Below are 24,637 nucleotides of genomic sequence, written 5' to 3'. Positions count from 1 at the left end.
TCTATGCATGCTTTGACTTGGGCTCGGGCCAGCGTATATGCTTGAGCAGAACGGCCAGATACCTTTGCAGACCCTCGCTATCGCTCTCGAAACCGTTGATCTCTGTCGAGTCAAGATCAAAGACGCCGATACACTCGTCTTGGACGATGACGGGCAGCACGATCTCTGAGCGAGTTGCAGCATCGCAAGCGATATGACCGTCATGTGCTTCTACATCGGGTACAGCGATGGTTTGGCGTGAATTGTACGCGTGGGCGCAGACGCCTGGCCTTTTGGACGAAAGCGCGATGAGCTGACAAGCGGGTTTGCCGGCAAAGGGCGCGAGCCACAAGTCGTTCGCTTCGGAGCCGAACAAGCGTGCGTGAACATAGAAGCCACACCAGTTGACGTTAGGGTGATTGTAGCTCGCATAGGCTGCAAAGAGCAGAGAGGATGCATTGGCGAGCGCGGAGACCCAATTGTTCTCTGTTGAGCCGTCTGACAGGAGATGATGCAGCTGCTCGCAGACATGGTCGTAGAAGGCCTCCCTTGTCTGCACACTCGACGGCACGGTCGAGCTGTCGGCGTGTGGCATGCCCGCAGTGCTGGGCTTCAGTCTGCTGGGTAGGCGCGTGGCCAGTCGACTGCCGACCCGACCGACGTCACGCTGTTCCAATTGATCGTCACCTCAAGCAGCGACGCTGTTCGCCAATCATGAGGTAGCAGAGAGTGCAAGAGGATGACATCCAACGGATCTGCTCGTACATCGAGCAAGGGCAAGGAGCGACAAGCGAATCAGGAGCCAGATGAGAGCAACATCCCACCTGCTTTCAATGTGCTCCCGCCTGTCTCTGCACCAGGCTCGTACTTCCCTCAGTCTCAATCTACGTCCAGCTTGTCACCCTACCTCACGAGCGATCGTCGGACAAAGAGCCACGCGACCAGCTCGGTCATTGCCGACGATGCAAGCTCAGAGACGAGCAGTTCGACGTCTACGGGACCCAGCAATCTAGGACAGCGTCCACGGTCGAGCTCGATGTACGTTCACTCTGCTACGTCGTTTCCAAGGCGGATACAAGCAGCCTTGCCGCTCGCGTTGGACTATCTCGACTTTTCCGGCCTACGCGCTTTACTGCTCGGTCATGTCAATCAGGCAGAGGAGACGCTCAAGACGGTCAGGGAGGAGTTTTCGGGCAGCGAGAACGAGTGGTCGCATGAGTCTGATGGGGAAGGCGAGAGCGACGAGACGGACAACGAGACCAATGGCCACTCAGATCCGATCAGAGCCAACGTCATCATCGATCCTACAGAGGGCGCAGTACAGCCTTCGACGCTACGGCGTCGGCGACGCAGGCGAGAAGAGCGAGCAAATAGTACGGCAAGTGCTCCGCCTTCATCATCCAGTCTGCACACCAATATGCCCGCGCCAAGGAGCTTAGACGCACTCATGGATCAATTATCTGCCTACCTCGCATCCATGAAGTCTGAGCTACTGTCTGCGACCAGCATACCCGCCACACCGGGGAGTATCACGCTTGCAGGTCCAGCAGCCCGTGCAAAGCTAGAAGAACTCGTCACAAGCCTCGAAGCACTCGGCGCATCTGCCTCGGCTTCCCGTGCGACAATGGTCACCTCACTCACCGCTCATCTCGAGCGACTGCGCGATGCAGTCGATGTGCGCAACAGGGCGGAATGGCAGTGGCCCAGTGTTCCGCTCACGCCTGGTCAATCCCGCGTGCCTTCCATCTCGACAGTGCAAGCCTACTTTCGAGCAGAATCTGACCGATTGGCTCGAGCTATATCGAAATTGCCGGACATTGATACTATACATATACCACACAATCCGCTCTCCGATGCGCTCAAGACGGCAAAGACGGCCAGACACTATTTACATGATTATGATCGTGCAGAGGACGAGCTATACGCTAGAGCTCTAGAACTGGGCAAGACGAGACTACTTGTCTATGACGAATTACCTCAGGAGTGGCGAAACAATGCCTTTATCATCTCTGGCTATCGCTTTATACCCATGGAACGCTGGCGTGCTCTTTTTGCAAGCTTCTTTGGCTGGCACAACGAGACTCTCAATATTCACACGCACGGTATGTTCGGCTCACACGTGCAAGCTTTGTACTGATGGTCAAGCAGTGGTCGGCTCGGTATTCGTGGCATACTTGCTGGCCAACTTCAGCAGTCTTGCGCCCATCGAGACCGACTTGCCCTACTCGCCCATGGATAGATTCGTCAATGCGCTCTTTCTCGTCGCAGCCATCAAGTGTCTCGTTTTGTCAGCTATCTGGCATCTCTTCGCAGGCTGCGCATCCCGTCGTGTCTTCATCGGCACAGCCTGTCTAGACTATATCGGCATCTCCGCCCTCATCGCTGCCTCTGTCATCTCGCTCACATGGTACGGCCTACGATGCAACGAAGAGATTGCGATGCCCTATATCTACTTTATTGGCGCAGTGGGACTGCTGGGCATGTACTTGCCATGGAAAGAATGGTTCAACAAGCGCGAGAACAAAGGCTGGCGGATCGCTTTCTTCCTCAGCATGTGCGCCTCTGCCGTTGCTCCTCAAGCTCACATGGCTTGGATGTACGGACTCGTCGAGACGATCACCTTTTTCATTCCGGCTCTGTGGTCAGTTGCAGCCTACGTCGCTGGGCTGGTCCTGTATGCGCAAAATTGGCCAGAAAGTATAGGAAAGAAAGGTGCTTTCGATTGCGTTGGTCACAGCCACCAGTTCTGGCATCTCGCAATCTGTCTGGCTATATGGCTCCACTGGCGAGCACTGGGCATCTTGCACACAGAGGGTTCGATCGCCTTTTCGTGCGCGACTCAGCCTATGCCTGCGCTCATTGCGCACGCTGCCTCGGTCATCAAGTCTGACTCGGTGCATTTCTTCAAGCAGATCGTACTCGCTTTCAGCAAAGGATAGAATTGTCAACGTCGTTGTAAGAACACCTCTGCAGATACTTCCGAGCAGCTGCAGCTTACAGGCTCGATGTCAACGCGAGTGATGAACATAATGCCGCGAGCAGCCGGACCATGACCGGCAAGGTCTTGATCGCGATGTAGATGTAGAAACGTTGAAAACGCAACGGCTCCAATGGTCGTCGACGAGCGCGACGAAAAAAGCGTTGCCGAGGCTGCGTCGCCTTGTCACACTGTAAATTGCGATCGCAAGGCGATGTAACTACGAGATAAGACCTCGAGAAAACTGCGCAACGCTTTTCCTTCCAGCCACAAAGACAGCGATGAAAGGGTCTGTACTGATAGCCTTTGTGTGCGCTGTGGCGCCCTTGCTGGTCAAGGGCGAGATGACCATCCAGAGACGTCAGGACAAGACCAATTCGGATCCTGATGGTACGATGGACGATGCTTCTACCGTGGATACGTCCACGCTGTGCTCCTCGCGACCTACGCCGTCTGTTGAGGTCGTCATCATTCCGGTGGACAAGCCCATCATCGTCGCTGCTGTACGTCAGGCCCTCTGCGCTTGCTCATTGTGCTGAAAGAAGGATCGTCGCCTTTGTTGCAGGGTCAGACGTTCGACGGTGGCTACAAGATCTACAAGTACGGCGACGAACATTGCGACGTCAATCGCGAAGTCAAGGGCGACTACCAGGCACCGTTCGTTCTTGAGGATGGCGCTAGCTTGACGAGAGCTTTCTTATGGCGTAGTCAAGAAAGTGTGCACTTGCTCGGCAGTGCTACAATCACCGACGTTCACTGGATGTCGGTATGCGACGAAGCCATCGCAGTTTTGCGCCCTGGCAAGGTCGTCGTGAGCGGTTGCACTTTCAGCAATGGTCCCAATAAGGCTCTCCAGCTCGATGGCAGCGGCGTGATCGTGTCGCTTAGCAACTCGTGCCTCAGCAACATCGATATCGGTGCGGCCTCTTGCGGAAACTGTGTCGTCCAAGGTCCTCGTACGATGACGATGGACAACATCGAAAGCCACGGCGTGCGCCAGATCTCTGCATGCAATACCAACTATGGCGACAGCTTTTCAATCTCGAAGCTTGCTGGCGATGCACGATCTGTCTGCGATACTTTCCATGGCAATGACAACCAGGCGGAACCCTTCAAGGCGACTGTGAACGAGCAGACGGGCTGCTGCAAGGCTGTGGCCGCTCTGCAACCCCTGTCTTCGATCCGACCAGCAGCAGGTCAGACTAACGGCGGTGGCGGAGCTGGACCGAACAATCGCAACGGCGGCTGGAACTCGGCTTCAAAGGCACCTGTTCAAGCACCAGCACCGTCGAGTGGCAACTCAAAGGGTAAAGCACCTAACCCGCCCGCACAGCATACCGGATCAGGCGAACCGCCCTTGAAGACCGGACCGGGAGTCAGCCTGAAGGCCAACCAGCTGCGCAAAGAGAAGGAAGAGCGACGCAAGAAGCTGATCTGGGAAGTTGAGCACCACCGAAACTTCAGACACCATCATCACCATCATCATGGCCGAGCATGATCGATCTGAGAAGGGGGCAAAGCAGGTCGGTCAGCTGGTCTGATGATGAAGCTCATGTGCAATCGTCTTCTTGTTGTGGGAAGCAAGAAGGATGCAGCATGATGGATGCCTGACAGACAGATCGTCAATCCGAGAGGGTGGCCATTGATGAGGAAGTGAGCAACGCGCTGCACGCGAGATAGAATGGTCAGGAGGGGTACACCAGCTGACGATGTTGATGTTGTCGATGATTGATGAGCTGTGAGCCGTGGGATCGCGGGCAAGACAATGTCTAGCAGGCTCGAAGCCAAGCAGTTTGACGTTTGGCAAGTCGCGCTGCTGCAGGCCGTCGCGATTGTCCTGCTGCACTGTCTCGTCGGCCCGAGTCATGCGTCTGCTATGGCTCACTCTGGCAGCAGCGATAGCGACAGCAAGAGCTGACAAGGTCGCCAAATTTGAGAGCCTAGCACGAGCCAATGGGGGCGTCGTCAAGCTGACATCAGCAAGCTATGACGAGCTCGTGGCTTCACCTCGCAACTATTCTGCCAGCGTCATCATCACTGCCCTAGGCCCCCAGTTCTCCTGCAAGCCTTGCCAGTATGTCTTCATCTGGGCTGCTCTGGGTGAGGTTGCGCTGATCGCCCGGCAGGATCTTTGACGGCGAACATCGACTCGTTGCACGATCGTTCCAAGGCGTCAGGTCGGCCGTCCATCCCCATTTCTTCGGCGTGCTCGACTTTGAAGATGGCCAAGAGATCTTCAGAAGGGTGCCTTCATGCTCTGATCCAGTAGACTAGGAGCTCAATGCAAGGCGACAGCTGCAATTATCGACTGCACCGAACGGATTGCTATACTATCCCACCGAGGGACCAGAGGCAAAGCCGCTCGCCAAGCCAGACACGTACGAATTCAACAGAAAGCAAGTCGTGCTTGATCTGACAGGTTGTCTATGCGGCTGACGAGCTTGTTCGCCACTGCAGCGGACCGACAGCTGAACCCTTTGCTGCTTTCCTCAACGCGCGACTTGGCGTCCATATACCCTTTAGGAGGCCGCCAGACTATAACAAGATCGGCAGTCTCGTCGTCATCTTCGTCGGCGTCATCGGCTTGTCCTTCTCTTTCTGGCCACACGTCAAGCTCATCCTCAGTTCAAAAGCGCTCTGGTCTGCCACGACGATCGTCAGTCTTGCTTTTCCGTGCGTCCAGGTCGGGCACTCATGCGCAGGGAGAGCAGGCGTCGATTTTACTCTTTACTTCTGGACACATGTGGAACCAGATCAGGCACCCCTTGTGGGCAGGAGGTCAGCCGGGCAAGATCGAATACGTCCAGGGAGGATTCTCGAGCCAGTACGCTGTCGAGACCCAGATCGTCATGGGCCTCTGTGAGTTCACGCGAAGCTGTGGCTGCACACTGCTTGATCTGACGAGCTTGCAGATGGCTTGCTCGCATTCTCGGCGTATACGATCGGGGTGACCTTGCCCAAAGTGCAAGACCCGCTGAGGCAGAGACTGGGCGTCTATGTCTGGCTGGGCATCTTCCTGGTCGTCTTTGGGGCTCTCATGGGTATCTTCAGGATCAAGAACCCAGGCTACCCGTTCCACTTTATCTTTGTGAGCCTTTTTCAGATTTGCTCTTTCGAAGAAACGAGTCTGATAAGAGTGTGCAGTGATGAGACAACAGACAAAAGGCGTTGTACAGGCCAGCGCGATGCATAGACTTGCAAGTCTTATGCTTCTTCTTCTTCGTCTATCTCCCTTCTGAAACGCATATTCTGCTCGTTCGTCAGACAAGAATCTGCGCATGGGATCAGAGGAGACACTCACTTCTTCGGCCGTCTGCTCGCCCATGGGCACATCTCGCATGCCCTGCATATCGTGATCGTTCCTGTAGAGCGCACCTTGCTGTCTCTCCCGCTCTGCTTCTTCAGCTTCGCGTTGCTGTTGCGCTTTCAGGTGTCCCCATCCGCCTCGCCCAGCATCGACTGGTCCTCGCTGGCTGAGCAAGGATCGTTGTCAACATGAGCTCGATGACTTACAGTCTTCCCTGTACTCGTCCCTCACTTGACCGCCTGCCCTGCCACGACCGTACTGGCGTCCGGCAATGAAACCGGGGTCGAGATCGGCTCGGATGACTCTGTCGTCCAGTTTGGTACCCGAGATGTACCTCATTGCCGCTCGTGCATCTTGATTGGTATAGTACCTGCCCATACCTCATTCGTCAGGACACACAAGAGAGAGTGTGTGTGTGCTAAGGAGCGAGGAAAGGACGGACTCGACAAAGCAGAAGCCACAGGGAGTCTTGTTCATCCTGTCCAGGCCCATGATGATCCGCTTGATGCTGCCCGTTCGCGAGAAGAGCTCGTAGATCTGTTCTTCCGTAGCTGTCCGAGTCCGCATGGGCTCAGCTCAGTGCGTCAAGTTGAGGCGCAAGGGGAAACGACGGACTGAAGAAAGACATGTTGCCCACGTAGAGCGTCGTGGAGCTGGCCAGCTTGGCTTGCTGATCCTCATAGCTCAATATGGACTGCCTGTCCTTGTAGCCAGACGTGCTGTCCAGCTGTGGACACACATGCAGCGTCGCCATCTCCCGCCCTCGTCCTCTCGCTCGTCCGGCTTACCGGCTTGCCGCCGAAGTGTGTCGCGACCCGAGTCAAAGCCAATCGACGAAGCGGCCTACTCCGTCGAGCTATGAGCGACCGACAGCGCGATAGACGGTCTCACGATGACAGAGAGCGCAGAGCTCCCCTGCCGCCTTCACACGGCAGGGAGAGGCCGCGATCAGATTCACGCTACGACAATGATCGCTCTCGACACGATGACGATCGTTCGAGGCGGCAGAGAGATGACAGACGCTCCCCGCCCGCTCAAGAGAGAGACAGCAGACGGTCGAGACACCGCAGTCGGAGTCCGGTCCCTCGAAGAAGTCGGAGTCCTCCTGCTCGACGACGCAGCAGGAGTCCCGTCACGCGCAAGAGTCGCAGTCCTCCTGCAAGGGAAAGACGCAGGAGAGTTGAAGAGGGTCGGAGATCGCCCGCTGGATCGCACAGACGCTCCCCGCCGCCTCCGCGAGCTCGCTCACCCGTCCCTGCGCGCGAGAGAGCAAAAGATGAGCCACACCGCGCCGTTCGGATAGAACTCACCCCGGGCTCGAAGCCGGCCGAGTCTGCTACACCTGAGCCTGCACGTCATGCAAACAAGGGTCATGTGGCTCAGGAGGAGGACGAGCAGATGGAGGCGCAAGATGATGACGATGATGATGCAGCTGCAATGGCTGCACTCATGGGATTCGGCGGCTTCGGCACAACAAAGGTGCGTACCCGCTGGCTCGAGAACTTTTCTAGTATACTCACACAAGCAGTCGCGCAGGGTCATCATGTAGCGGGTAATAATGACATTGGCACGGCAGACGTCAAGAAAGAGCGAGTCTACCGTCAGTACATGAACAGGTCAGCCCCTCCCTTGCAGCTTGTGCGCCCTCGTGACGCAGCGATGACAGACGAGGAGGGTTCAACCGTCCGCTGGACAAGATGGCATGATCTCACTGCAAGAAACCATTGTTGTTGTCGTCGAGCAAAAGCTACATTAATGTTGCATACAACTCCTGATGGGATGATGAACGGTCATGACGAAAGCAGCAGATCTGGTGGCGTTGGCACAATGATGATGATGAAGGGTGACTCAAAGGGGGGGTAGATGCGCGAACATGTCTGACGCATAAGGCGATGGTGTGGTCATGATGCTTGACCGGTCTGATTGGAGACCAGCTGACGCTCGAGCTCTTGGCGCCGTTGCTCCGTCGCAGCAATGGCTGAGTTGAGCTTGTCGAGTTCTGCTTGAGCGGAATCGATACGATGTCGTCTGCCGACGTGCAGCAATCAATACCGTCGCCACTGTGCTTGAAGCAAGTGGCGCCTACTTCTCGTCGACTTGCACTGCCATTGTATGCGCTGATGCGACCATCTACACAGCTCAGATCAGTTCGTGCAGCATGCAGGAGACTACAAAGTCGATTGACCTGGTTCTGTTCGCCACTGACGCTGCGAGGCTGTTCGCCAACAGAGTCGGGTCAGCTTGCAGGGCATGCCGAACGATCTGGAGCGTACCAGCGCTGATAGACTGCTCGTAAATGAGTCCATACTGATACGAAGGTCTTTGCCTCGTCCTCTGGTCGACCAAGGCGGTGCGACCGAACGTCGACGACGCCGCGAGTCGCGTCTGCTCAGCGCTCGGACGCGCAACAGAGATTTGCGCGTCAGATGAATCCAGCGCAACAGCACCGCGACGAATCATCATTGGACTGGGCAGCAAGCATGCCTCCCAGACCCAAAAAGAGTGCGCCACACTGTGTCTGATTCTTACACTCTGACACGAGCGCGCAGCGAATTCTGTGGTCACAAAAGAAGTCGACAGCTTGTCTGAGAACCTCACTTCGACATCGCTCAGACAAAGCCAGCGTGGCAATCCCCTGCAGCGATCCTCAACAGCTGCAGATGTGCCGTCAGCTCCTGTTGCATCACATCAAACGAATGGCGCACTCAATAAACATCTCCAATTACCCGGTAACTCACAATCAAGCTTAAAGAGGAGCGCTTCCGCCGTCTCGTCCGTCACGGGCAACAAACGTCGTGCTGCTCGAGTCGTCAATGCGATCCCTCACCAAGCTCCTGCAGAGCTATCGCCAGCGTTCAGCTTTGAAGCTTCAGCACGACCCTCTGCTACTCAGACACGCTATGCTGCCCTTGTCTGTGGCGCAGGCGACAGTGGTCAGCTCGGTCTGGGCACGGCGGACAACGCTACACAAGTCTGGCGACCGAGACTACATGCCCTTTTTGAGAAGCTAGCCACAGAGGGCAAGCTGGGTCCATCTGGTCTGGCAGATATCGCCGTCGGCGGCTTCCATACCATCGCCACGGATTCAGAGGGAAAGGTCGGTCTCCGCGCTTCGGCAGTATGTCTCTGCTGACGCCAGGACAACCAACAGGTCTGGTCATGGGGCGCCAATGACAATGCAGCACTAGGACGCATAACAGCAGTCTATCGCGACAGATTGCCGGATGAGCAGACAGAGGAAGGCGAGAGCGGGCCGCGGGTGGACCAGGATGCTACGGCAGAGAACGAGTTTGTGCCCATGGTGGTGACCGGCTTGAGCGATGCTGGCTTCAAGGCAGTCTCTGTCGCCGCGGGCGACTCGATCAGTCTGGCCGTCAGCGATCAAGGCGAGCTGAAAGCATGGGGTAGCTTTCGCGTACGCATGTCTTGCCTGTATTTGACAGCATACTCATACGCTCATGGCAGGCTGAAGACGGCTCGACCGGTTTCGATGGCGTAGAAGGGCATCCTACTCGCCAATTCTCACCCGTCACGATTGCGATGCCCAGTCCATGCGTCAGCGTAGCAGCGGGCGATAACCACGTCGTTGCTCTGCTACAAGATGGCACAGTAGCCTCCTGGGGCGTAGGTCAGCAAGCTCAGCTCGGTCGCAAGATCATGGCACGACGGACGACCAATGGCCTTCGAGCGGAAGGGATTGGGCTCAAGAACATCATCGCAGTCGGTGCCGGCAGCTTCCATAGCTTTGCGCTCGACGAGTCCGGCAAGGTGTACGGATGGGGCCTCAACACCTTTCAGCAGCTCGGTCTGAGTGACAAGGACGGAGGTCTGGAAGACTCGATCGGCAAGCCGACGGTCATCGAAGCACTGCTACCGGACAATCTGAATGGTGCCAAAGTGGTCGCAATGAGTGGCGGAGAGCATCACAGTCTTTTCTTACTCGATGATGGTCGCGTCTTTGCTTGTGGTCGATGCGACGATGGTCAATGCGGTCTTTCCGACGCACACGAGGCGATGATCAATGCCAATCAACGACAAATAGACGCAAAGGCAGCACAGGAAGCTGCAGGACAAAAGGAAGAAGAGCGAATCGCTTCGCTCGAAGCGAGCGGCTCGGCGCTCACAGAAGTCGAAAAGTTCAACCTTACGATGACGGCAAAGATGACAGTGTCTGTGCCCAACAAGTGCGTGCCTTACCCGACCGCTATCACCTTTCCTGGCGAGGAGCGCTTTGTGCAGATCGCAGCAGGAGCACGGCAAGCACTCGCGGTCGCAGACAGCGGTGCTCTGTACGGCTTCGGACTGAACGGAGAAGGTCAGCTTGGTCTGGGCGAGCCAGACGACGAGCCTGGTGCACCTCAGGAGCGCTACGCTACCCCTACCAAGATCAGCAACAAGGCGCTCACGACACGGAAAGTACTCAGGGCGGCTAGCGGCACGCAGCACAGCGCTTTGCTTGCTGTCGATCTGTAGGGCGTACGATCAACGAGCGTAGATGCATTATTGCTACGAGACCAGCTCGCGGTATGAAAGATGAATACAGACTAGTCGCAGTTGTCACCATCGCCTTGGCTAGGCTGCTGCTTGCCCGCCTGAGTTGTAGGCGTGGTACCAGTAGGCGCAATGGGTTGTGTCGGTGGTGAGCCACCGCCAGGTTTGCCTGATCGGGTCGGCGGCGTCTTGCCGGCCGGTGCTGAGGGCTGCTTTGGAGGTGTAGTGCCGGATTGCTTGCCTGACTGCGTCGGCGGGATCTTGGTCGCAGGGCTGGCTGTTTGAGTTGGCGGAGTGTTAGTCACGGGTGTAATCGTGCTGGGACTGTCGTCTGGCGTGACAGGCTGCTGTCCTCCTCCTAGATGTCCAGCAAAGGGCGTGCTCGGTCCGCGGCTGTGTTGCGAATTGAGATTGCTGATGAGGCAGCATGATGAGGCCATATCGATTCCGATCTTCTTGGGTTGCGCGCCGACGGAGTTACCAATGAAGCTATCGCACTGTCAATCGCAAGACTCCCGCTCAGCAAGGCCATCCTTGTTGAGGTGGTCTGACTGACTGAAGAACGGTAGTTTCCGGTCAGACCAGTGATCGTGACCGTATCGTGATAGTTCTCGTTGCAAGTCGAGACCTGATGAACATCGTTGGCGATGATATTCTTCAGGACGAAATGTCGTCCTAAATCAAAGTCGTGAGCCCCGGCGCATGATGTTCGAAGCGAAGCGGACCTTTTGTCACTGCGTTCTCTTTGCGGCAGTTGCCGCAGGTTGCAATGCCAATGTTGAGATCATCAAAGCACACGTTGTTGACGTAGACGGTCTGATCGCCATCGACCTGCGACAGTTGTGAGTGACGCGCTCAACGTAGGCGACAGTGCTCACCTGAATGCCTTTGTTGGCGCCGTGGCTGAAGCTTGATGAGGTGATGTAGGACGTGCCATCGCCTTGCAGGGAGACGGTCTCGTCACACAGCTGATGTGCATGCACGTTTGTGATGTTGCAGCTACCCATACAGTGGATCTGCTCTTGACTGAGACCCAAGTGGACGTTCATGAGTGTACCGCCGGGCTGGATGACGAAAGGTGCAGCATTGAGGCCCTTGACCTCAACGTTGATGTTGCAGGCCGAGTTGGCATACTGGTACATTTGATTCTTGCCATCAAAGACCTCGCCCTTGCCAAACAAGATGTCAATCGAAGCCGGAGAGCGACAAACCGGACACGTACTGACTTGACCACGATGGGCTGCATTTCGGGTACGATGATCGTCGAGCCGACGACGGGTGGTCGCATGCAAGAACTGGGCAAAGCTGCGAGTTTGTTGCCGTTGAGACCGCTGGGCAACATGCCAGATCGCTGAGGCGAACGGCGATGATGGGCGTGATGACGCGCAGTCGCGAGGCCAGCAAGCGAGAGCAGCGGGAGATACTTCATGACGGTTTAATGAGATAGGTCGGTGGACAAAGCGCTGAACGGCGGGCGGACAGGACGAACACAAGGGACGCCAGGTCATGTAGGGATGAAACGTCAGCTCGTCTCGGCGTCAGGGCCGTTGCCAGGATCCAGGCTTGGCAGCTCGGGCGGAGCCACCATCCGACGAGAGAGCAGAAGCGGTATGCAATCGCTGAATGGAGACATAGACACGGTCGAGCGGGCTGGATCCGAACGCGGACGAAGAGCAAGGAGCCGGGCGCAGGACGATTCAGAGTGCGGAGAGGCGACGGAGCCCAGGCACAGCTAAAAATATAAATTGACGGGGACGAGCTCCACGGAGAGCGACGTAATTCCGGCAGGCGTAGCAATCCCTTCGACATGTCGCTCACCATAGACTATGCCTATCGGTCTCCCAAGGCTTCCGGATCATCTGCACGCTCGATCTCTGGCGAATCTCGGCTGAGTGAATCCACTGCGGTCGATAGAGAAGAGGACGAATCGAGTGAGCCGGCGGCGAGTATGAGGGAGATTTACGAGACCATCGGGCCCGAGGAGTACTACAGGCAGTCGGGCGGCAAGTACAAGAACACGGCACATCATACTGAAGGTATCAGGAAGGTCATCAGCGCCTTCATGGACAGATATTATTCTCAAGTGGCATCACAAGCCAAACACTCGATCAGCATACTCGACCTGGCAGCCGGATCAGGCGAGGTCACGCTAGCACTCAAGGACTGGCAGAAGACACGTTTCTCAGGCTCCGGCGTGGCCATGTTCCAGCACTATCCGCGGGCAAAACTCAGTATCGCCGCGACGGATCCCTACACCACTAAAGCCTATGAAGCCAGGACGGGCATGAAGTGTATGGAGCACAGTTTCATGGAGATCGCAAGTGGCATACTCGAGAGCGAGCCACTATCGGATGCCAATTCATCGCTCTATCAGCCCAATTCGCACAAACGATTCGACATCATCTTCTGCTCGTTCGCACTCCACCTGATCACCTCGAGCAGCCAGCTCTGGTCGGTCTGCTCGGAGCTCGCACGTCTAGCGGATTATCTTGTCGTCATTGCGCCACACAAGAAACCCGAAGTCTGCTCGTCCTTTTCATCTGTGCGGACTTTGACTGATGGACGTCGATGCACCCGCAGGTTCAGCACAGATATGGTTGGACACGACTGGACCCGGTCAACCTCAAGCCGTCCTACGAAGCCATGGCATCACCCTCCGTCGCAACTGGCGATGGCTTCGAGATCTGTATCGACAAAGTCAGGCTCCGCGTCTACAGATCCGACCGCGAGAACGATACACCCGCTTGATGCGGACTCAACATATCGGCCAGTATATCATTGCCCTCTGCTTGTCTTTTCGTCTTTCCGGGGTTATCATGACTTGTATATGTCACACTGAATGCATAGGTCTCAATCATGCAGCTGCACCCGCGCTAGGCGCGGTCATAGGTACGGAAGATGTGGGCTCGTTCGCCGATGAGCCGGGTGCATCTTTCGTCGCACTGTCTTGCGATGCACTCCTTTGCGATCCATCTCTGACTTCATCGAGCGGGTTCTGCGATTCGCTCTCTGGCGTCGCACCGGCCGATGGCGGCGTACCTTTCTTCGTGAAGAAACTGCTGAGCTTGTGCACTCTACTTGTGTTGACTTTGGCGAGCCGAGCCACACCAGACGACACCAGAGGTTTGGCTTTCTTTTTCGCTGCAGCCAGGCCTGCACCAGAAGACGTTTTGTGAAAAGCGGGTCCGTCCGGCAAGCCCTCTGATGGATTCGAATTCTCGTGCGCGAGCGGTTTGCGCAGACCTGGCATATGCGTGAGGAGCTCTGCTGTGATCGAATCCCGCTCGAGATGCTGAGCTAGCTCTTCGTGTCTGTCGCTCTGATCAGCGCTGAGATATTGGCGCTAGAGACAAGACTCACTTGTAGCGGTCACGAAGCAGGGTCTGGTGCTCAGGCGAGAGATACTGACTCAATAGTTGAATGGCGATTTGCTCTCTGGCCTCTACCAGCGCAGGGTGTCGTCAGCTCTGATGCTAATGCGAGCAGACACGGTCGGGACATACGTTGCTTGACAATATCGCTGATGTCAGTTGGGCCGCCGAGACAGTCTTCACTCGTGTGAATGCCTGCCTTGCTCAGGCCGCTGACGAGAGCGCCACATGTCGCGAAAGCTGGCGACCTGGCAATCATCTCGACGCGCGCGGCCAAGTAATCGCACAAGCGCCTCTCTGATAAACGATACGCCTTCAATTCGCCTCCGAGATCTGCGCAGCCGGCTGAGTCTTGAGCTTTCAGTGATCCACACGATTTATAGCTACCTCGTGCGTCGCATAGCTTCTCGAGTGCGCCCTGGACGCAAGTGAGATGCTCGAGTGCAGCTATATCACTCGATTGTAGTACAAAGTCTTCAGCCTCTTTGCCAGTGAAGCCGAGGTGATCTGCTGCACTTCCAAAGATGTCGCCAAGGGGCAAGAAGCTCTTGTTGGTCGATTGAGCCGCCTCGAGCACGCGCACGAGCAGATAAACCGCGTCGATAGGCGTAAAGAGAAGCAGTCGACCATCTGTCAGGTCCGAATGCTCGTGAGCTCCAAAACCCACTGGTCTGCGTCGTCTGACCTGAGCAAACGGTCTCTTTGCCGACGAACCAACTTCGTTTCTCGTGCTCGTCTGGCTTGATGGCTTGCAGCTCGAGTATGCCATCTCCGGCTGCGGTCTTGTAGAGCAGGAAAAGAGCAGGTCCGCCTGCGCAGCCATGTAAGAGGCCTCTGCGACGGACAGAGCAGACTGGGCGCGCCTGTACTCGGATGAGGTAGCCGCACGAGCCGAGTCCAAGCCGCAGTGCGCAGATCTGTGTGTACGACTCAGCTGAGAGATACTGGCCAGGGGAAGAGACTGACAGTCTGGCAAGACGGTGAGTGTCTGCATGGTGGACTGGACTGGCCTGCTCTCGCTCTTGACGCGATACGCGACTGGCGTTGACTTGCTCTCGAAGCGTGCTCTTCCCTTGCAAGCCCACGCCTCGACCTGCCCCGCGATATGGTCAGCACGAGGCGGAGATCGTACTCGTCAGAGGACAGCGACGAAGGCGATGCGAACCAGACTGCCGAGATCCGCGAAGTCATGGGCTTACCCAGGCAGACAAGAGCCGATCCGAGCGTCATCAGACAGTTCTGGGCCAGATGGACTGCCTGGCTCTACTTTTACACTTTTGCCAAACCGGGCGAGACGCTTGCGCACAGTCTGTCACTCGGCGCTTTTCGAGGCTGGCTCGCGCTGTCTGAGTCTTGGGATGAAGAGACCGGTCAAGGTCAATGCGAGTTGGGTCATCTGGCCATTGCACCCGTAGGGCAAGGAGGGATACTAGCGGGAGAGGAAGCGATAGAGTGTCAGCTGCACGCTTACTTGCAGATCGGGAAACGATACTATCTTATGCATCAAGACGGCACTCAGAGAAATTTCACAGTCTACTTCAGGCAGAATCCGACGGGCTCTTGCTCCTTCTGCGAGACACTCAGCTGTGTCAAGGTCATCTCTTGATCTGTATACCGGTCTGTATTAGACCGTACGTGTATGTTGTCTAGCTTTGAGCGATATGTACTCGATGCGACTATGACAAGCCTAATCTGGTTTCATTGACATACATGGACAAGATTCCCGTTGCAGCCCTAGTCCTCTTCGATAGTAGGTGTGAGAAAGCTAGCCTGAGTTGAGTGAAGATGGGTCGGACTGACAGAAGCGGACAGACGCGCGTGCGAGCCTGCACTCTGTGAACGAGGCGGCATGCGAAGCGATTGACAAGAACGACTTTTGCGGATGTTCGCAGGCTCCGCGGGCACATGATGTCCACTGACGCGGCGATGCGAAGCGACAGGACGGGGGTGACCGAGCGAGAGATCTGCCATGCTCTTCGAGGCCTTGATCGACGTTGCAAGCTCGTTCGTAAGCTCTGACGGATCAGACTGACTTGACAAGCCACGAGTGACAGATTGTGTACGTCGAAGGGGTGCACCGCCGGCGTAGTGGACCTGCGATTGGACCTTTTTGCCACTGTGAGGCTCACCGGCCAGAGACTGACGCAGGGTACGAGTACCGCGATGGAGCTGTGAAGACTGCGAGTACTTTCTTCCGCCAGAAGCAGTAATGAACAATTGAGACTGACGAGCAGGATGCTGTAGTGATCCTTCCGAGCGACTCTTGTGCATTCGACTTGACTTTGTCTGATGCTGCGACAGATCTTGCATTGACGCGTGACGGGTGACGGCAGTAAAGTGAAAGGGATAGGGAGGTGGCGATCCGAGATCGAGCATTGACTCGCCCTGAGACGCTCGTGTGGGTGCAAAGCCAGGAGCGAAACGAGGTGAATCGACATCCGACGCCATATCGAGCAATTCGTCATCTGATTTCTGTCTTGCTCGCTCTTGCATGTGTCGATCGAGTTGGACAAAGCTAGCTTGGAGCTGAGTAGCACGAGAAAGCGATCGGGGTAGCTTGGTCGCTTCTGTCCATGCTTTGAGATCGTCATGGTACGTCTCCTGCGCCTGTACAGGTCTGCCGAAACCAAGTCGTTGCCGGAAAGTCATCCTGTCAGGGCCGTCTAGACCGCAAGTCTTTGTGCGCGAGAGAGCATGACCGCTCGAAGCTTCGAGGTCCTTGAGTCTGGAAGCAGCTCTGGCTCGCAAGCAGGACATGACAAGACCGAGGGTGAGCAGTAGGCCGACCATGCCCACGAGGAGCACACCGATCTGTGATCTCGTCAAGACATGTCCCTGCCATGCCTCGTCAGTATGCACGACACTTGAAAGGCAAGGGCATACGAGTTGGTGCGGTGATCGGACGACCTCCATGGGCGAGACGGACAGTCGCAGTGAGCGGACGACTGAGGCGAGAAGCGAGAGTGACCGTCGGCGCGTCAACGTCCTTCAAACCGCTGTGCATTATTGATTCGCGACAACAGAGCGCGTCAGGAGCGCATGCAGGGTCGTCACTGACGCTTGTCGATAGCATACATCTCCAGATCGGGCAGCGAGATCGTCTCTAGCGCTTTCTTGTGTGTGGCAGCAAGGACGACTTTGGGAACGACTCGTTCGGAGAGAGATCCATCTGTCTGATCGCGAAAGGCATCTAGCGCTTCCTTGAACCGATCCTGGCAGAGACACCACCGGCAGCCGTCCTTGAGTCCGGGGAACATAGGAGGAAAGGCCTGAGTGAGATCGTTGCCTCTCTTCTTGCTGAATTGGAGCCACTCATCCGAGACGATGGCAGCAACGGTATGCTTGCCTCGATCTTCCGGACCGGTGTTACAGAAGCCGTCACTGTTGCATCACGAGAAGAGGTAAGCAGTGTGGGCCGAGGAAAAGAGATAAGGGCGGACGTGCCGGTAAAATCCAGTAGTAAGCTTGGGATCGACAGAGCATTTCGCTAGCTGCTGTCCGTATACATTCAGAGCTTGCTTGCCCGCCATCTCTCTCCGGGAGAATGCAATCGCAGCAGCCAAGAGGACAGCTAGCCCGGCAACAAACAAACTTCGGCGGACGCTCGTGCTCATTCGTCATCCGCTCGAGAATCAGATCGGCCATTTTGCATTCACCGGGGCGCGGACAGCGCGCGTGTGGCCTAATTAAAACCGAGTTTTGACCGAGAATTGTCGAGTCGAGAGGCGAGGCACAGCTGCGAAGAACCAAAGCGGGCGGAGGCGGTTTGTTGAAAGGGAAGATCCGTGACTCAGGTCGGTCTCGGTGCTTCTTATCTTCTCCTTCTCTTCGATCTTCTTTCCTTCTCCTTCTCTCTCTTGCTTCTCCTCCAGGAGAGAAAGCACTTGCCTCGGAGACAGCCACGCATATCCTCGACCGGGACAAAGCGCTCTGTGCTCGTTCGTTCCGATGCTGCCCCGGACTCCGTGTCTGCTTTCTCGAAGAAGAGAAGAAAGGAAGAAGAAGGAGAAGGAGGAGAAGCCGCAGTGCTTGTCATGTGGCCTCGCTTCACGCGCTAGTCCGACCAAACACCCCTCTTGACGTCAGCCGAGGCCGATGATGGCTCGACGTTTGGCTCGTCACTCTTTGAAGAGCGATCAGCTTCACCAGACAATCGCCGCGGCCCGACGCTATCGATGTTTCACTATTCGGCTATTCCTCGCCCCTCTCTCTGCCTTTACCTCACTCCCCGGCAACGACTCGCTCTGCCTGTCTCACGGTCTGACATGGAGCTAATGTACGTCTCTTCTACAGTTTTGGAGGAGCATGCACTGGTCAGTCGTGCGGTAGAGCAGTCACAGCGAGCATGACGAGCGCCCGGCCGCCTGCCCCGTCGCCTGTCTTGGGCACGGATGCGCTCGCTCAACGCTATTTCTCGAACCCCAATCTGCCAGCTCCACCGCTTGCCAGTCTGCAGCTGCAGCCGAGTGGTCTCACAGACGCAGCGAGGCACTATGCAATGCAGCAGCAGCAGCAGCAACAACAACGAGCCATGAGCGACGCGACTGCGGCCATGTCACCCGAGCAAGCGCACACTCAGCACTTGCTCGCTATGGCACGCCAAGCTCAGCTCAGGCAGAACATGACGACCGAGCAACAGCATCAGCAACAGCAGATGATGCTGATGCAGCAGCAGCAGCAGCAACAGCAGCAGCAAAGCTTTCGCGCTCAAGCTGACGGCGGGCCTAATTTTGACGCCATGCAAGCCTATCAGCGTCAGCGCATGGCGCAACAGCAGATGCTCCACAATGCTGGTCCGGTGCCTGTTGCGTCATCGAGCTCACCTGCCGCCCCGTACTCACAACAAGCGCCCGTTCCGCCTGCAGGCGCGCCTCAGCAGGTGCGGCAACCGCCGCCAGCTCTGCATGTCCAGATACCTCAAACACAAGGAGCATATGCTGCCGCTGCCATACCACCACCGATATCACGCCAAGAAGAACAGCAACAACACTTACCCATCGCATCTACATCCGCTCTTCCTGACGCGCCTGCCAGGCCAGCCCGCCAAGGCTTGCCTGAGGCGCCCTTCTTGACTCATCGCACGCCCATGAAGCGAGGCGAGAAGCTAGCACAATTCAATGACGTCCAGAAGGGCAAATTGCCAGAGTGGATAGCGAGGGATCTTCAGTACACACATGTCCTGGCGCGCGATCAGAATGCGATGAAGCGTCAATTTGCTGAGATATCGGAGATATGGGCTCGCTCAGATGACTGGCTGGGGGATCCTGCCCAGATCAGTCGAGAGCGCAAGCTGCGTATCAAGTGGCCTGCCGATCGGCGCCGAGAAAGACAAGCAGGCAAGCGTGGACCGAGAGGCGAATTCAAATTGTGCGCATGCTCCGAGGAATTCGTCGTGGCATCGAGCTGATAGCATGCTACAGCACCAAAGCACAGTTGCGGCATATTGCCGATGAAGACGAGCTGCTTTGCCCCATCAGGCTTGATATCGAAGTGCAAGGTCTCAAGCTGCGGGACACATTTACGTGGAATTTGCGCGACCCGCTCATCACACCAGAGCTATTTGCCAACACGCTATGCGAGGACATGAAGTTGCCGCCTTCCCTCTTTGCTCAGCAGATCGCTTCTGCCATCAATGAGCAACTAGAAGATAGTAGGCGCGTCAGCTACGAAGGCAATGTCTATGGCGACCACGAAGCCGATCAGGGACTCGACGCCGAGGAATGGAAGTGGTGGCAAGCAGCTCAAAGCAAACATGTTGGCGAAACGCAAAATCTCGCGGACATTGTCGTGCCGGTCTGTGCCGATGAAGAGTTACGCATCCTCGTCAAGCTTGATATCACACAGGACTGTATCCAGCTTTTGGATCAGTTCGAATGGGACATCAGCGACCCGAAAAACGTACCGGAAGACTTTGCAGAGCTCTATGCTGCCGATCTTGGACTCGCTGGCGACTACAAGACGGCCATAGCGCATAGCATTCGCGAGCAGATCGACGCCTTTGTCAAATCGCTCGGCCTGATCGATCATAGGCCAGGTAGTCAAGTGACACACGACGAGCTACGTTACGCCTTCCTTGCGCCTGTCACTGAGCCGTATCGACATGATCCTTCCGAGTTCACTCCTAGGCTCGACCAGCTTCTGCCCGACGAGCTTGATCGCAACGAAAAGGAGCGAGAGAAGGAAATCAGGCGCAATCGCCGTCAAACGCGGGGTCGCCGCAATGTCGTCAGCTTGCCAGACCGAGATCCACTCAAAACAGCCCGTACGCTCTTGCCCGCGCCAGGCGCGACGATGGCCAGGTCAGACTACGATGCCGAACTCGAAACCTACGTCTATCATGCGTCTGCAATCGCTCGGCCGCCTGTAGCCAATAATGGCGAGATCAGTGCAAGAGCGACGCGGCGTGCGCGGCGAGCTGGCATCGACCCCACGCGCGAGGCATCGATCATCAGTGACGCTTATCCGGATCTGGACGATCTGCGTCCTTCGAAGTTACGCAGACGGAAGCGTGGCGCCAGAGACTCGGAAGCCTTGCGAGATACACTGTCACCCCCGCCGAATATGTCCAATGGCGCTTCGCCTCGTCCATCACGTCAGACGGAGCTGGGCGCAATTGCAGCGAAGAAGAAAGTCAAGGCGCCCACTCTGACAAGCAACCTACATCCTCACATCATCGATGGTGTGTGGCACTGTGGCAACTGTGGTGCCCCCGATGGTGCTGCTCTGGGGCGACGCAAAGGTCCAGATGGTCAGATATCGCTCTGTGGCGCATGCGGCAAGCACTACAACCGCTTCAGGCGACATCGCGAGACAGACTACAGTACCTCGTCTGATTACCACCTGAGCTTGCTGTCCAAGCCGGAATTGGACAGACTCAGAGCCAAGCAAGCCAAAACAGCGGTGCCGACTTTACCCACGCCAATGCCGTATCAGCAAGAGAAGCCGCCTGCTCGCAACGCGGCGCCGCCTACGATCGTACCCAAGCGCGAGCCCAAGCGAGAAGTGAGCGAGCCGCTGACGCCTTTGCCTGTCGAAGAGCCAGAAATCACGCCGACAGCGAGCTCCCGCGCTGTCAATGGGATGCCTTCCGTGCCAGCATCGACAGCGAGCTCTTCGCGTGGAAGCTCTGTTCTCGATACCGACGAGGAAGGTGCGAAGAAGGCTCAGAGCAAGCAGGCTGCCAGCCACAAGCCCGATCACTCACCTCATCTGCAGCCGTATGCGCCCAGTTCGTCGTCTGTTGGCTCATCAAGATCAGCGAGTCCCAAGACTGCGCTACATATCAAGCCAGCGCAGATAGAGAAGCCCATGCCATCGCTCATCACCGAAGACGCTCCCCCGGTATGGATGCTCGCTGCAGCTGCAGAATTGCGGGCTGCAAAACCGGACGATCGGTTCGACATCATACCGAGGCCGAAGCCTCCCGATCCGCTTGCACCTCGAGAATGGCGTCTCAAGTGTCTCGACTGTCCCGGCAAGGTCAGCGACAACCTTGCTCTTTCGTAGGTATGCGCTGACACTGGTGTATCATGCACAGCTCTACGTGCCAGGGCCAGGAGAATCGCTCGCCAACTTCGAAGTGCATCTCAAGAATCGGGTCCACCGTCTCAACGTCGGCACGCGAGTCTCCGGCCATCCATCTATCTAGGTACCTGCACAAACTAATGCACTTGCATGCGTAGAAGTCTCGCAGCTGAAAACGCTTTGTGAAGAGAAGTGATGCGCGCCTGATTGTCATGCCAACACATGCATTGGATATAGCGCTGCTCTATGCGCATGCAATGGTCGTCCATCTACCACGATCCCACGAGGCGTCTATGAGCGCTCAGATGATATCGTCTTGAGCGGGCTCGGCCAAGTCGGTGCCGCTATCGCTCGAATCGCTACGAGCGACCTTGCGAATCGACTTGCCATTTTTGTTCTTATAGAATACAATGTCGCCTTCGTCCTCGACGAAGCGGCACTGACTGTATGAATTCCAGAGGGATGTAAGGAAGAACTCGTCAGACTTGTTGTAGTACGGGCCGAGCTTCTGCTTCAAAGCCTCTGTCGCCTCCCACGCATTGTCTGCAAGAGAGGATCAGATTGTACATTGCTCGCACAGGACCAAGACATACAGTGAGGAATGGCAGAGCAGAGATGGTGGCAGATGTGGGTCTCTGCGATACCGTGGAAAGCGAGACCGAAGACGTTGCGATCCATCGTGCAAAGTGCGCCTCGCTGAAAGTTGAAAGCGCCTTCGCGGTAGTGAGGCAGCGTCGGGTCGGTATGTTGCAAGTACGTGATGAGTACAAGCCAATGGTTGACCCACAGATAAGGCTGCAAATTCGGTCAGTACGGGGAAATAACGTAAGAAGCGAATACTGACGATGAGGTAGTACCGCACCACGTCAGTCCAGCTGGCGTAGTGTGCCCACGTAGTCAGCGCAGCCACGGTGAGACCGATACCGATGTCAGACGCGATGATCTGCTTGGTGTGGCGAGCAGTGAAGATGGGCGAGTTGGGGTCAAAGTCTGCAGATCTCTCAATACAGCCCCTGACGAGCGCAGCAGAGACGCACGATTGGTCCATCTGCCGAGCTTCTGGCCGGAAGCATTGACGATGAGATAAGCAGGCCAGCCGAAGAGTTGCTGAACGATCAGGTTGAGAAGTGTCCAGATAGGTGCATCCTCGAGCAAGTCATCTAGTTTCTCAAAAGCAGACTCGTTGCCTGCAAGCTAATCAGTTGAGGTCATTGAGTCGTGGCATGTGCTATACCTTCGAAGAATTCTGACTGTGCCTTGAGCTCGCCTTCTGAGGCAGGGGCAATCTTGCGCTGAGAACGTGTCTTGGGCACAAAGACTTGGTCTCGCGTCATGTGTCCCGTAGCAGCGTGGTGCTTTGCGTGCTGTGACACGTGCGCATTAGCATCAGATACGGACTGACAAGAGACGTGTGACATACGCTGATGCGCCACGAGTGGTAAGGCACGAGGAGAGCAGAGTGGAGAACCCATCCGACAGCATTGTTGATCGTCTTTGATGGCGAGAATGCTTGATGTCCGCCTGCAGTCATTGTCAGAGAGGCTTTTGTACTAGCAAGCAGACATACACTCGTGGGCAATGACCCATAGTCCGACAGCATTGAGACCAGCGCCGAACGTGTAGCCGGCCCAAAGCGCGTAGCCGACAAACTGGCCAAGAACGCCATCGAGGACCGATCCTTGCTTGCTGAAGTGCGCGTCGATGTGGGACGCGGCAAAGACCCACATGGCGATGAGGGCGAGATCAGCGGCGATGTAGGAACCCGATCTGAGTGCTGAGCGCTCGAAACAATGCTTGGGTATACAGCCCAGCAGCTCCTTGATGGTGAAGGTGGGCGGGATAAAGTCGACGCTGTCGCTCGAACCTGTCGAGGCGCCAGAGTCTGAGGTCACGGAGACGGTGGAAGCAGTACGTGAGAGCTGCGCTTCAGGCTTGAGGCCAGGTCCACGCTGCCTGAGTGTTGCATCGGCAATGGCGGCCATCCTAGCAACTGGAGATGCTAGGCTACTGCGAACGTGAGCTTGCAGACCAACAAGACGATGAGAAAGCGACGCACGCTTGCTAGACCGGTTATCTCACTCTGATGAAGGAGTGCAGAGGGAGCGTAGTAGCTTGATTCTTGCCTTTAGCTTTGAGCGAGGCTCAGCATTAGCCCATAGTCAAGACGACAGCTCAGGAGCCCACTTGCCTACGTCTGCGCCTTTGTTGACTACGTGCAAGGGTTGCTTGGCGGTACCGGCGCTGAAAGAAATCGATTTGCCAGTGGCGAAGATCGCGCCCCCAATTGATTGGCAGGCAGCCAAGCCGAGGCCAGCGGCGACTTCACCGACTGCGGAGATCGCCACGTTCTCCTCCTTGCACGCGCCGCGCGTCAAGACGTCAACCCGGGGATTCGCGGCAATGGAAGAGCGAGTGTCTACAAAGAGTATCTACGATTCTGCATTGCTCGCACGGTCTGTCTTTGTGGACACGGTCACGCAGAAGCAAGTCCGGACGGCGAGCGAGAAAGTATTCGGCAAGGGGTCTAGTAAATTGTCGGCGACTCACACTTTAGCTTGTGATGGAGCTCATTCAGAGTCGACTGACAGAGATCACCCCGGTCTAGAGAAGTTGCGCAGTGATCTGACTCGTCAGATACTATCGCGAAGGCATGCTGTCAGCCTAGCCATACACGCCCGCGTACAGAAGCAGCGAAAGGAGTTGGCAGCGCAAGATGATACGCAAGCATTGCCTCATCCTAAAGCCCGACCGGTCATTTCAGACGATACATTAGACCATCAATCGAAGCGTGCGCGCATCGATGACGATGGAGCATACGGTCAGGGCGAGCGCCTGACTTTTGACGAGATCATGACGAGGTTGGAGAATGAGCTTGAGATGACACTGGCAGATATCGAACAGCTCGACGCGCGATTGAAGAAGCGTAGGAAGCGCGTCTCAAAGGCACTTGACACTCTCGAGGCGACATGAGACTGCATTCGACTCTCC

General features: G+C 56.3%; 16 protein-coding genes across 16 annotated transcripts; 9 read left to right on the top strand and 7 right to left on the bottom strand.

Annotated features, from left to right (window-relative positions):
* Position 1: 1 nt before the first annotated feature.
* Positions 2 to 574, bottom strand: L969DRAFT_52027 (uncharacterized protein; the record flags this gene model as incomplete). Its single annotated transcript, XM_014711179.1, has 1 exon — positions 2 to 574. The coding sequence occupies one exon, from the start codon at positions 572 to 574 to the stop codon at positions 2 to 4; it is 573 nt and encodes a 190-aa protein (XP_014566665.1).
* A 144-nt stretch (positions 575 to 718) lies between these two features.
* Positions 719 to 2,918, top strand: L969DRAFT_95931 (uncharacterized protein; the record flags this gene model as incomplete). The annotated part of the gene is made up of 2 exons (XM_014711178.1): positions 719 to 2,081; positions 2,128 to 2,918. The coding sequence occupies 2 exons, from the start codon at positions 719 to 721 to the stop codon at positions 2,916 to 2,918; spliced, it is 2,154 nt and encodes a 717-aa protein (XP_014566664.1).
* A 319-nt stretch (positions 2,919 to 3,237) lies between these two features.
* Positions 3,238 to 4,454, top strand: L969DRAFT_51592 (polysaccharide lyase family 3 protein; the record flags this gene model as incomplete). The annotated part of the gene is made up of 2 exons (XM_014711177.1): positions 3,238 to 3,459; positions 3,522 to 4,454. 2 exons carry the CDS (start codon positions 3,238 to 3,240, stop codon positions 4,452 to 4,454), a joined length of 1,155 nt encoding a protein of 384 aa, XP_014566663.1.
* Positions 4,455 to 4,758: 304 nt separating this feature from the next.
* On the top strand, positions 4,759 to 6,308 carry L969DRAFT_568236 (uncharacterized protein). The gene is made up of 8 exons (XM_014711176.1): positions 4,759 to 5,030; positions 5,083 to 5,200; positions 5,252 to 5,352; positions 5,414 to 5,612; positions 5,668 to 5,815; positions 5,869 to 6,044; positions 6,101 to 6,153; positions 6,221 to 6,308. Exons 1-7 carry the CDS (start codon positions 4,822 to 4,824, stop codon positions 6,101 to 6,103), a joined length of 954 nt encoding a protein of 317 aa, XP_014566662.1. The 5' UTR covers positions 4,759 to 4,821; the 3' UTR covers positions 6,104 to 6,153; positions 6,221 to 6,308.
* On the bottom strand, positions 6,074 to 7,099 carry L969DRAFT_64917 (uncharacterized protein). The gene is made up of 5 exons (XM_014711175.1): positions 6,879 to 7,099; positions 6,706 to 6,814; positions 6,470 to 6,633; positions 6,258 to 6,415; positions 6,074 to 6,205 (listed from the first exon to the last, which is right to left on the bottom strand). Exons 1-5 carry the CDS (start codon positions 7,015 to 7,017, stop codon positions 6,161 to 6,163), a joined length of 615 nt encoding a protein of 204 aa, XP_014566661.1. The 5' UTR covers positions 7,018 to 7,099; the 3' UTR covers positions 6,074 to 6,160.
* Positions 7,100 to 7,661: 562 nt separating this feature from the next.
* Positions 7,662 to 7,969, top strand: L969DRAFT_18874 (uncharacterized protein; the record flags this gene model as incomplete). Its single annotated transcript, XM_014710916.1, has 3 exons — positions 7,662 to 7,742; positions 7,800 to 7,879; positions 7,930 to 7,969. The coding sequence occupies 3 exons, from the start codon at positions 7,662 to 7,664 to the stop codon at positions 7,967 to 7,969; spliced, it is 201 nt and encodes a 66-aa protein (XP_014566402.1).
* A 23-nt stretch (positions 7,970 to 7,992) lies between these two features.
* L969DRAFT_89339 (uncharacterized protein) lies at positions 7,993 to 8,634 on the bottom strand. Its single transcript, XM_014711174.1, has 4 exons — positions 8,537 to 8,634; positions 8,449 to 8,478; positions 8,350 to 8,393; positions 7,993 to 8,291 (listed from the first exon to the last, which is right to left on the bottom strand). Exons 1-4 carry the CDS (start codon positions 8,567 to 8,569, stop codon positions 8,165 to 8,167), a joined length of 234 nt encoding a protein of 77 aa, XP_014566660.1. The 5' UTR covers positions 8,570 to 8,634; the 3' UTR covers positions 7,993 to 8,164.
* A 76-nt stretch (positions 8,635 to 8,710) lies between these two features.
* Positions 8,711 to 11,223, top strand: L969DRAFT_64913 (uncharacterized protein). Its single transcript, XM_014711173.1, has 4 exons — positions 8,711 to 8,765; positions 8,813 to 9,360; positions 9,415 to 9,678; positions 9,729 to 11,223. The coding sequence occupies exons 1-4, from the start codon at positions 8,744 to 8,746 to the stop codon at positions 10,734 to 10,736; spliced, it is 1,842 nt and encodes a 613-aa protein (XP_014566659.1). The 5' UTR covers positions 8,711 to 8,743; the 3' UTR covers positions 10,737 to 11,223.
* Positions 10,808 to 12,442, bottom strand: L969DRAFT_77377 (polysaccharide lyase family 3 protein; the record flags this gene model as incomplete). Its single annotated transcript, XM_014711172.1, has 5 exons — positions 11,977 to 12,442; positions 11,633 to 11,923; positions 11,480 to 11,585; positions 11,311 to 11,429; positions 10,808 to 11,251 (listed from the first exon to the last, which is right to left on the bottom strand). Exons 1-5 carry the CDS (start codon positions 12,181 to 12,183, stop codon positions 10,808 to 10,810), a joined length of 1,167 nt encoding a protein of 388 aa, XP_014566658.1. The 5' UTR covers positions 12,184 to 12,442.
* Positions 12,443 to 12,544: 102 nt separating this feature from the next.
* L969DRAFT_25305 (uncharacterized protein) lies at positions 12,545 to 13,502 on the top strand (the record flags this gene model as incomplete). Its single annotated transcript, XM_014710934.1, has 2 exons — positions 12,545 to 13,275; positions 13,335 to 13,502. Exons 1-2 carry the CDS (start codon positions 12,562 to 12,564, stop codon positions 13,500 to 13,502), a joined length of 882 nt encoding a protein of 293 aa, XP_014566420.1. The 5' UTR covers positions 12,545 to 12,561.
* L969DRAFT_89337 (uncharacterized protein) lies at positions 13,335 to 15,211 on the bottom strand. The gene is made up of 7 exons (XM_014711171.1): positions 15,092 to 15,211; positions 14,989 to 15,042; positions 14,811 to 14,936; positions 14,513 to 14,755; positions 14,258 to 14,458; positions 14,115 to 14,196; positions 13,335 to 14,065 (listed from the first exon to the last, which is right to left on the bottom strand). Exons 1-7 carry the CDS (start codon positions 15,117 to 15,119, stop codon positions 13,609 to 13,611), a joined length of 1,191 nt encoding a protein of 396 aa, XP_014566657.1. The 5' UTR covers positions 15,120 to 15,211; the 3' UTR covers positions 13,335 to 13,608.
* A 19-nt stretch (positions 15,212 to 15,230) lies between these two features.
* L969DRAFT_95922 (uncharacterized protein) lies at positions 15,231 to 15,731 on the top strand (the record flags this gene model as incomplete). The annotated part of the gene is made up of 1 exon (XM_014711170.1): positions 15,231 to 15,731. One exon carries the CDS (start codon positions 15,231 to 15,233, stop codon positions 15,729 to 15,731), a length of 501 nt encoding a protein of 166 aa, XP_014566656.1.
* A 128-nt stretch (positions 15,732 to 15,859) lies between these two features.
* On the bottom strand, positions 15,860 to 17,655 carry L969DRAFT_95921 (uncharacterized protein; the record flags this gene model as incomplete). The annotated part of the gene is made up of 4 exons (XM_014711169.1): positions 15,860 to 16,960; positions 17,009 to 17,070; positions 17,184 to 17,506; positions 17,570 to 17,655. 4 exons carry the CDS (start codon positions 17,653 to 17,655, stop codon positions 15,860 to 15,862), a joined length of 1,572 nt encoding a protein of 523 aa, XP_014566655.1.
* A 494-nt stretch (positions 17,656 to 18,149) lies between these two features.
* On the top strand, positions 18,150 to 21,952 carry L969DRAFT_567229 (uncharacterized protein). Its single transcript, XM_014711168.1, has 3 exons — positions 18,150 to 19,492; positions 19,546 to 21,604; positions 21,663 to 21,952. The coding sequence occupies exons 1-3, from the start codon at positions 18,471 to 18,473 to the stop codon at positions 21,771 to 21,773; spliced, it is 3,192 nt and encodes a 1,063-aa protein (XP_014566654.1). The 5' UTR covers positions 18,150 to 18,470; the 3' UTR covers positions 21,774 to 21,952.
* Positions 21,951 to 23,631, bottom strand: L969DRAFT_95919 (uncharacterized protein; the record flags this gene model as incomplete). The annotated part of the gene is made up of 7 exons (XM_014711167.1): positions 21,951 to 22,192; positions 22,243 to 22,444; positions 22,494 to 22,639; positions 22,687 to 22,836; positions 22,884 to 23,013; positions 23,070 to 23,170; positions 23,217 to 23,631. 7 exons carry the CDS (start codon positions 23,629 to 23,631, stop codon positions 21,951 to 21,953), a joined length of 1,386 nt encoding a protein of 461 aa, XP_014566653.1.
* A 418-nt stretch (positions 23,632 to 24,049) lies between these two features.
* L969DRAFT_95918 (uncharacterized protein) lies at positions 24,050 to 24,619 on the top strand (the record flags this gene model as incomplete). The annotated part of the gene is made up of 2 exons (XM_014711166.1): positions 24,050 to 24,183; positions 24,238 to 24,619. 2 exons carry the CDS (start codon positions 24,050 to 24,052, stop codon positions 24,617 to 24,619), a joined length of 516 nt encoding a protein of 171 aa, XP_014566652.1.
* Positions 24,620 to 24,637: the final 18 nt, after the last annotated feature.

Source organism: Mixia osmundae (genome assembly GCF_000708205.1).
Source record: "Mixia osmundae IAM 14324 unplaced genomic scaffold scaffold_8, whole genome shotgun sequence".
NCBI classification, from domain to species: domain Eukaryota; kingdom Fungi; phylum Basidiomycota; class Mixiomycetes; order Mixiales; family Mixiaceae; genus Mixia; species Mixia osmundae.
The sequence above is the reverse complement of the archived record's forward strand: the minus strand, read 5'-3'. Positions and strand labels throughout refer to the sequence as shown.